The sequence below is a fragment of the Pygoscelis adeliae genome, unplaced genomic scaffold, assembly GCF_000699105.1.
Source record: "Pygoscelis adeliae isolate BGI_AS28 unplaced genomic scaffold, ASM69910v1 Scaffold268, whole genome shotgun sequence".
NCBI lineage: Eukaryota > Metazoa > Chordata > Aves > Sphenisciformes > Spheniscidae > Pygoscelis > Pygoscelis adeliae.
Genome location: NW_008825262.1, coordinates 1,292,765 through 1,302,829, shown reverse-complemented (window position 1 = coordinate 1,302,829; position 10,065 = coordinate 1,292,765). Strand labels below are relative to the sequence as shown.

The window sequence follows — 10,065 nt, the reverse complement described above, 5'->3', positions numbered from 1 at the left end:
AGGTTTAGTTATGTGAGGTTGGACTGCTAAGTTAAAAACAGGGTTAGAGGACAGAGCCATTACGTTACTTATAAGAACCTGAGCAGAGTAATAGCTGTGAGTATATGAGTGAAGTAACTTCAATAGCACAGCACCCATGTGTAAAAGTAAGGAGGTGTGGAAGTGTTTTTCTAATGTCTTTAGACCATAGTAAAGATGTTAGGAAAACAGGACTGCAGAAGTGCAGAGCATCAGACGCTTGCTAGAAATGGTCACAGAGAAGCAAGGTCAGCTAATACAAAGAGGTTGTAGGATTTGGCAATATCAGACTGCAGAATAAAAGAATAAAAGCTGCTCACAGCTTTTCCAGTGATGCTATTTTAGAAATATCCCCATTCTGAAAATTAAATATAAGACTCTCTCCTTGGCTTCGGTCCTCCTCCAGAAGTTCTGTGCTGAATGAAGGCCTGAATCTTCAACTGGATGCAGCTAGCAAAGGCTGCATGAGTTATCGCAGGTATCAAACCATGATGGAGCTCAATGAACTGTCCTATACAGTTCAGACTTTTCCATCAAATTGCAATGCTGTTATCTCTAAAGGAACTCTCATGCAAAGAAGCAAAGTTTCCAATGCAGAAAGTATAGCTGTTTCTGCCAGTTATAGCTGCTCTGCCACAGCTTTTGAGCTCCAGCTACGTGTGCACACTGGGTACGTGTGCTTCCAACTGCTCTCAGTAAAAACAGCCCTGAAAAGGGACTACAGGAGGGAGATTTCTTCCTTGGGCCACGGAAGAGAGCCAGCCTCAGCACACAGATTCCTCTCAGCTGCAAGAGTTGATACCCATTTCTGTCTGTGTCCTGGCTTGTCCACAGATACTCGCTGGTCAGTATGCAGACTCAGTGTTCACCTCTATTTTGACCATTTTGATCATATGCTTTTTGGGGCACTGTCTCTTGCAATGTGTTTGCCTTGTGCCCAGTCTTGGCTGAAGTGTCTCTGGTTAGTACTCAAACACCAAAATCAAGTTGCAGTTGCCCAAAATTGCAATTGCTATGGCCTAACGGAAAACATTTGGGGTAACCCCAAGCCAGCACTGAGATTTGTGTTGTTTAAACCCTCTACTCTTCCCTGTGTCTGTGCACCTGGGGACACGATGCCACATGAATGAAAGTGATAAATGGAGCCAATGAGGCTTTTCACATCCTGAAAAGCAGAAGGGCAAAATGATAAATCACAATTTTAGAGATCAAACACATCTGCTGTGGAATGCCTGTTTGTGTTCCCTTGGGAGAACACGGCTGCATGTTTTCCAAGGGATTAGATTCAAAGTTAAGTTCTTCTCTGGAAGATTTCAATAAAAGTCCATATGGACACTCCTCCCGGGCTCCACAGGCGCGAGCTCTCTGTTCAGGCACAGCCTACTAGCCAGGATAAAGAGCTGTCCCTGGTATTGTACCTCATACCTTTCTGCCCTCACTTGTGCCAAACACCTGTACACAAGGCAGATCTTGCAAAGCTTTATCCAGGCAGAGGAAGAGGACAGATGCCTCGCACCAAAAGTCACACAGACCCTATGGACAGGTTGTGCTGTATTCCAGGCAGGTCAGGAAAACAGAGCCAGGCCTGCCATCAGCCTCTTGAGTGACATGGCCGAGACGCTGTACCCCTCTTTGTGCCTTCCTCGATAACCTTGATAAAACAGAGTCCCCAAGTACTTGTCTGTATTTGCTGTGGATACAAAGAAACTGAGCAGCTGGCTCCTTTTCCTTTCCTGAGGTCTGGACTGTGACTCACATCACCATTCAGAGGAGCCACTCCAACTGTCTGGGGTATTTCCACCTTCCCTGCAAAGAGATCAAAGCTCGCAGAGCGATGTGCTGAAAGCCAGCAACTCTAGAAGGGCAAGGAGGAGCTAAACCACAGCATTTCTGCTGAAAGCAATAGGAGCTGTACAGTTAAATCAAATTTTGCTGACCCGAAGGGGAAATGCAGGATCCCCCAGAGCTCTCTTTCGAAAAACAAAAGCCAAAAACCATCAGCTAGCCATATCTGGCGCAGAGGGAGCTGCACAGAAACCACATGGCACCCAATGCTGAAATACAGGGTAGGGCACCTCAGTCTTTGTTCTCTGCAAATGAGGAGCCTTCGCTGTTGGGCTCCTAAGGGATGATTTTGTATTAATAATAGCAGTCTTATATGCCTCCTTCCTAACTTGGTGTACAGAGGTGATGAATTTGCTTCTTCCGTAACAACCTCTTCCAGCTGCTCTATGCTTTCACTGAACTCCTCTAATGCTCATTTCATTCCCTCAGTCCCTACAGATTTTGGCAAACGGGTGTACCAAGGAGTGCGAGTGAAACACACAGTCAAAGATCTTCTTGCTGAAAAACGATCCAGGCAGAGCAGTGGCTCCTGCTTCACTGTAAGTCACTTCCCCCCCGCCCCGCCTTTTTTTTTTTTTTTTTTAAACCCAGAAAAATCATGTCATGTAATCCTCTGGTTTAAAGAGCATTTACGTTGAGTTCAGGGCACTGCTAATATTGACAGGGAATAGCAAAAACATTTGCAACACTAGTGTTTGCCCCAAAAGATCACAGAGGACTCCTCGATTTTTTACATCAGTGAACCTTTAGGGATTAAAGTCTTTTTTTTTTTTAAGCAAATCAGTAATGCTAAATTTCTCATTCCTTTCACATCCTGCATATGACACCTTTCCAAGTCAACTTCCTTTTCACTAGCTACACTTGAACAACTCAGTGCCACAAAAATAGATGTTCTTCCCTGAACGTTGTGCTCCTTCCAGCTCCTCTCTGGCATACTAGAGTGCCAGGGGAGATGCAGTGATGTTATGGTCTGGAAAGAGGCCAAGCATCAGTTTGTAAGAGAGGATTTCTTTTTAAAGTGGTTCTATGGCAACAGGAAACCTAAGTCAAATTATAGTACGCTACATTGTTTTTTCTCGATTGCTAGCCAGAAAAGCAACGCTGTCCCCAGAAGGGGACGCAATATTGCAGGTGCCAGCCTGTGGCATCCAGTGGCACAGTAAGCCATTCCCTGTGTGCTCTCAAGACTCACCTTTACCAAGCAGCAGCACTTCACTTCCAGGCTGATTGGGAGCAATGGGGCCACTGACAGATGAGGAGATGCAGTCAAGCTGCTGAAACTGTGTCCTGGAAGGAAAGGGTGGGCAGAGACCTGAATTACTGGCAGCAGAAGACACATATTAGAAGTCTGGATGCTCTTTTCCTCCCAAGCCATTTGCCTCAGGCTTTTTGCCTTTAGCAAAACAAAGAGATCTCAGAGGGACTTGCAAGTATTTTTCTCACTGTTACTTTCATGCATGTTAACTCTCTGTAACAAGACAGGCAGAAAAACAGCATGGGCATTACCAAACAAAGCAAGATCTAGCCATAGATCTCTTCAGAGCTTTCAGCTAATGCAGAAAGGCAGAAGACCCCCTGAGCCATGGACAGTCACTGGGAACCACATGGTCGCACCAGGCAGGCATTTGGAAAGACTGCTTTGGGGAGCAGCAGGAAGCAACTACTGTGTTTGCACTCACTGAGAAAACAGATGCTTTTTCATGACTATCATGCTTTACCTGCTCCCTTTCTGGAGGCGGCAGCTTCAACGGCTACAATCAAAAGCCCTAGGAACTGTAAAACACTTGCTGCTTGCTTTATTGCCCTTTGCTTTGTATTACAAAGCTTAGCAGTTGTGTGTCTATCTAATGCAAAATCAGCCCTGTTGCTAACTCTCTCTGAGAGACGAAAAATTATTGTGCAGGGCAAACATCCGTATTTGCTCGAACGTATCATGAAAAGAACAGCTGTAAGTGCAGCTCTGTATATCGGACATAATATAATCCAGAATCAAAGCAAACGGCAGATAACTGAACACCCCTTTGTATATTTATGATGCAGTGTAATTTAGCTGCATCTTTTGTTTGAACATGATCTTTGCTCCAAAATCAGTAAGCCTTTGTCGTGCAAGAGGAGGTCTACGGAGGAGATCTGTGTTGCTATAGAAAGGTCATAGCTCATCAAGGTGAGCTGCTGGGCTGTTTACCAAGGCAGCAGAACAGCAACAATTTCATGACAGCCAGGCCCTTGCACACATTAAATGATAGGAAACCAGTGTGTACCGTGATGAAAACCACACAATTTGGGCTTCTGAGTCCCCACCAACTGCAGGGCAGAAGGGCTTGGTCCTGGGCTTTAGGGAGGGTCTGACATTTTTTCCTTTGGCTCATCCACTGCATAGGCATGAACCAGCAGTTACCCCCTGCGTGATGAAAGGATTACGCACTTTTCTCAGGTGGGGAAGCTGGTCGGTACGCAGATGAAGCACTATGCCCAGCAGCACTCAAGGTCCAGGGACAGATCATTCAGCAAACTTGCCGTCAGCAAACCAGTGAGGTGCCCTGCCCAGACTAAGCTTTGCTTTTATTATTAATTTTTATTGATTCAGCTGCTGTACTACAGATTGGGCCCAGAGAGGAGATACACTGAAGTCAAAGTATGGTCAAAGGGCACCATAGGTCCCCATTGCAGGACCAGGTCATTATTTTGACCTGGATCTTTACATTTATGCCCCCAAAGCAGCCTTGTAGCTGAACAATGCTCCTGGGTTACCAAGGCAGCGAAGCAACACAGCGCTCTGGAGTACCCCGAGCCAGTACCTCTGCCCGGTCGTGTGCGAGGCAAGCCGAGACCAAGTTTATCAACAGCTGAATACGCTGCAGGCTCAAGTGATGCTAAACAGATACACTGGTGTGTTGCAGAAGATCCAGCTACCCCGGTCCCACAGCACTGAAAGGAAGTAATGCAGGGAGGAAATTAACTAATGGGCTTAAATTAAGCCAAGCAATTCTGTCACCTGATAAGGAGCCAGGAGGCAAATGAAATGCAGGTCTCTGCAAGTATGCATGTGCCTGCTATGATGAAGGTCAAAGATGGGCTGCTGCAGAGGCTCTTACAATTGAATTAAGGCAGGTAAAGCCCTTGCAGCTAACGTTAGCTCTGTGGCTATCCATCATAGGTGCATGTGAGAGGACCTGCTGCCGGTGACACACAGTCAGATACTTGCAGTGGCTGTTGAACAGGCAGAATCAAAGATGAACTGAGATGCACTGGTAATTTGAAGTGCTCCATACTAGAGGCTGGCAGCTGTGCCCAGGGACCTTCCTGTCCTTCCAGCAAAGCATCCCAGCTCTCATCACTGCAGCCCTTTGACCTGTAGGCAGCATCTGTGCTACCTGCACCTCCTAACTCAACTTTTTCCTCAAACACAGTATTAGGGGTGCCAGACAACAGTACTAGACTACTTCCCGGTGGGGTGTTAAGACCGGGGTCTAAACACTAGTGCAGAGGCCTGCACCATTACTTTCAAAGAGATTCCTCCTCAGTGAATGCAGACACAAGCTGGCTGCAGGATACGATGGCCATGGGTAGGCAGAGGAGGTGGTGGTGAAAAACCCTGAAGCAGGAGAAGGTATTACTAAAGTGACATGAATGCTGAGAGGGGTGTCTGCTGAGACCAGATTTGCATGTGGAGGCTTTAGCTTTGCAGGGCAGTGTACATTACCAGCTATGATCCTCACTGAGGTCTGCGGCCAAAAATGGCCCAGCTGGAGACAGGTGCAAGCCCCGGCCCTGACCCCGCAATATGAACGCTCTCATCTGCCTGCAAGCCAAAGGGCTCCGTCCTATCACTCCTGCAGCCCATGTGACTTGTGTGGGCTCAGAGCTCATTTTCATGGCAGAGCAGGGAGCAGCTGCAAACCTCCCTCAGCAGTAAAAGGAAGTCCTAGCACTGGCAAATTTAATTCAAATCTAAACCTCTAAATTTGGTTGCTTGCTATGGCAGGAGCCTCCTGTTTGCAGTATGCAAACTGGAAATAGCATGCCACCATCACTGGCCAGAGCGACAGCACAGCTGAGGTAAATGCACTGGGGCATTTACCCAATTACAGTGGGCACTGTATTTCTGCTCTATGGGTTTGGAGGTCTGGAGACAGAACTCAATGAAACTCCATGTACGAGTTCTGCTCCATAGGAGCTTTGTAAGGAATTAGCCACTGTGAGCACCAGTGTCACTCAGGGCTAATTCTCTCTTATCTAGGGACCAAGAGGAGATTATTATCAGTATTGCTGTAGCACCCAAATAAGAGCTAGAAACAACTGCCTTCTACACACAGCCTGCTTGTTCTGCTAGGAGGGGCCAGCTAAAGTGGCTCTGTGGCAGGTAGATGCAGCACAGGAGAGCTGGGCTAGAATATCAGCAGTGTAGAATCTGCTTGTTTTGACCAATCGAGGACTTGGATACCAGCTCATTGAGACCTGTTTTGTGCCAACACCAAAATGACGACTCAGCATTATGCCTGCATTAAGGGACCCTGCAGTATATGAGAAACAAGTCAGTTATCTTGATATTTCTACTGTTATCAGCTCTACACAAGACCTTCAAAATCTCTTCTTAGCCTACATCTGCTAATACCTCAGAGGCCCCAGGCTTGAAATCTTGTAGTTAAGCTCTTCATACTCATAGCACCAAGGCTCACACAGTGCATCTGAATTATGCCAACACCTTCCCAAACTACATGCTTAGAGAGCTGCCTTACTTTGAAAAGATATTTTTTAACATGTCTTTATCTTTTGCAGGGCAGCACCACCACACCGCAGTCACCATTTCTCCAAACACCAGGTGAGGTTTTCCTCCACCGATAAATACCTTCAACGCAATACCTGCGTTGAACCACTCCTGTCTCTTCTCCTCCAAAGGACATGAAGTGAGCAAAGGAGCACTGGAGCAGGACCACCCCTCAGAGGGAGCCCAGGAGAAAAGTAGTTGAAAGAGTCAAAGCAGGAACAGCAATAATAAAAGAAAGGCCCCTGTAGCCTTGTATGAAATTCCCAAAGAGGGGAAAGGGAGGTAATTAAAGCAGTTCCCACCTCTTTTGATAGAGGTGCCACACGGAACCCCTTCTTTTCCCTCTGTGTCTTCCAGTTTTCCCTGGAGCTGAAGAAAGAAAGTATGAAATCAGAAGCTGACCTGTTTTATCCCTGGAGCTCTTTGGCAGGGAAAGGGGAGTGAGGCTGGAACAGAGGCAGGTGGTTTTGCAGCTGTAACTCTATCCTCCTCCCCAGGAGCTGTAGCAGAGCAAGGAATAAGCAAACACTGGCAAAGCTAACCTCTATCCCCCTGGCCTCATACTTGAAGCTTCCCAAAACACATTTGATTTGCTGCAGATGGAGGTCATCAGCTGGATCAGGGCAGTCTGAGGTGCTAAAAGCACTTGGGCTGACACACCTGCTGCAAGACAGGATTGACTCCTGCCCCGGGTGATGCTAGAGAGAAAAGGGTTCTACTTTGCACCTGCAGAGGTGCCCATAGCTCTGTGGCTCCCCAGGTGCTGCTGTTACAGTTTCCCTTTAGCCAACCCTTTTTTCTGACCACCACAGGCTCACCTACCACGGCTGGTTACTACGGCATCAGGAGATCCTTCACAACTGAGTTGGACTTCCACAACACAAAGCAGGTTGCCAGTGACATCTACTCATCCCCTCTAGGCTCCAAGCCCTTCTCATGCGATTCCTCTGCCACTCAGGGCTACCCGGCGCTTCTGGACCCATGTCTTACCGACCAATATGGGGATTACCGTGCTACTCCCCTCACAGCGGGTACCAGCTCCTTCTTCAGCCCTTCTTCTGTGCCCCCTCTCCTGCCATCCTTCCCTACTGACACAGCGCACTTCCTACTAGTGAGTGAATCTACGGTTCTCAGTCACCCAATGAAAGATTACCCAATTTAAAGCTGGGGTTAAGTCAGGGAGACTTGTGCGGGAAGGATGTGGCTGTTACAGGAGGCAGCCACAGCAGCACACACAGCAGATGGGGCAGGGCTGAGGGGGAACTGTTTTTCTGTTTGTTCCTGTCCTCCATCTAATTGTCCCCTCTTCCTGTTGGAGACCAGCTCCTAAATTAACAACCTTCCCTGCTCCCCAAAACAACTACTCCATTAAGCTCCTTAAGTTTCTAGAAACATCCTTCGTCGGCTCCAGGCAGTTGCTTATCCCTATCCCTGCCGCTTCCTGGGAGCCAGCTCCATTCACACCCAGAGCAGCGTGAATGAGCTCCATTCACACACAGGCAGAGCTCCTGGGCCCTGCAGGGTCAGGGCTGGTCAGTCCCACTGGGAGCCTATTCCAGGCCTTGCCCACTGTTGACAGCATGGATGCTTCCTTTCAACAGTTTTAGCACCAAATACTGCTCCAGAGTGACAGAAACCATTGTGAGTGCTCCCAGCTAGGCTCTTGGGATAGCTTGGCTTGGTGAAGCCAAGCTAGGTATGCCATTGCCTCCAGGACAAGCTTTTATTCTTAAGGGTCTTTCTTGCCTTCTCTCCCCGCTTCCATGCAGAGAGAGCCCTGGGAGCAGACCTCACCCGACAGCCTCAACCAGTCGGACGGTGCATGCTCAGACCCTCTGCAAGCACTGCCTGCCAGTGCCAGCTGCCTCACCTCACACGAGTCCGGAGGTGTTTCCCCATACCGAAGCTCAAGTTGGACCCCAGCTATTCCTGGAGCCCAGCCCTACCCTCTGCATCCTCTTGAAGATGTCCACTACTCCCCCAGCTATGCCGCCACCTCACCCTACTCTTTCTCACCATTCATGACTGTGGCAAATGAGCTTACCTCCAGGATGAGCCACCTCTTGCCAGAGCAGTCCTCGGAGACGCCGCCCCTTCACAATAACTCTGCCTGGACAAAAGAGGATGGAAGTCCCATCTGGGGGACTTATGAAGGCCGGAGAACTTATTGATGAGAGATAAGACCTGGAGGGAAAGACAAATGGACCATTATTGAAGCAAATTAATTACTTGTACGCTTTTTCCTAAAGCTGGTCCTTCAAACAGAAGATGCTAACAACATACAATGCTTTATGCTCTGTTTAGAAATACAATCACTTGGATATACCACATTTAGCTTATAGTGGTGCCTTCTAGCACCTTATGAAAGTCATTGCTCACAGTCCCGCTGTGCTACAAGTAAAATACACAGCCTGAAAAATATCTGCACTCTATGGGTCTTTCCTACAAAGAAGGATCTCAGGCACTTCTTTTCAGATGCTGAGAAAACAGGTTGCTCTGAACCTTAAACTACATCTACAGAGCAACGTTACCAGAAGGGATTTGGGAAGGCTGGGGAGCAAGGCCAGGGAAGCCCTCCTTAATAGCACAGAGTCTGTGTAATGGTATCTGGTTACCTAGCGGCATAAATGTACGTCCCTAATGCTAGCATGCTGTGAAGATGGCATTATCTTGGGCAACAGTTATGGTCAGAGTAACAAAGGCATGGCACATTTGAGCCTACAGCACAGAAGGCTACTGTATTGGGTTTGCGTGGCAAGGTTTTGGTAGCAGGGGGGCTACAGGGATGGCTTCTGTAAGAAGCTGCTAGAAGCTTCCTCTATGTCCTATGGCCAAGGCTGAGCCCATCGGTGACGGTGGTAGCGCCTCTGGCATAACATATTTAAGAAGGAAAAAAAACCAAAACCACTGCACAATTGCAGCTGGAGAGAGGAGTGAGAATATGTGAGAGAAACAATCCTGCAGACACCAAGGTCAGTGAAGAAGGAGGGGGAGGAGGCGCTCCAGGCGCCGAAGCAGAGATTCCCCTGCAGCCAGTGGTGAAGACCATGGTGAGGCAGGCTGTCCCCCTGCAGCCCATGGAGGTTAATGGTGGAGCAGATATCCACCTGCAGCCCGTGGAGGACCCCACACTAGAGCAGGTGGGTGCCTGAACGAGGCTGTGACCCCGTGGGAAGCCCACACTGGAGCAGGCTCCTGGCAGGACCTGTGGCCCCGTGGAGAGAGGAGTCCATGCTGGAGCAGGTTTTCTGGCAGGACTTGTGACCCCGTGGGGGACACACGCTGTTCCTGAAGGACTGCACCCCATGGAAAGGACCCACGCTGGAGCAGTTCATGAACTGCAGCCCATGGGAAGGACTCACGTAGGAGAAGTTCATGGAGAACTGTCTCCTGTGGGAGGGACCCCATGCTGGAGCAGGGGAAGAGTGTGAGGA

At 48.4% G+C, this 10,065-nt stretch overlaps 1 protein-coding gene across 1 annotated transcript in view; it reads left to right on the top strand.

Annotated features, from left to right (window-relative positions):
- Window positions 1-8,802, top strand: part of LOC103921580 (chromosome unknown open reading frame, human C11orf53) — a 9,236-nt gene extending 434 nt beyond the window's left edge. The window contains exons 2-5 of the mRNA XM_009329571.1: window positions 2,293-2,402; window positions 6,989-7,013; window positions 7,444-7,742; window positions 8,401-8,802. Coding sequence (XP_009327846.1) covers window positions 2,293-2,402; window positions 6,989-7,013; window positions 7,444-7,742; window positions 8,401-8,802 — 836 coding nt within the window. The remainder of the gene's footprint in view (window positions 1-2,292; window positions 2,403-6,988; window positions 7,014-7,443; window positions 7,743-8,400) is intronic.
- The last annotated feature ends 1,263 nt before the right edge of the window (window positions 8,803-10,065 follow it).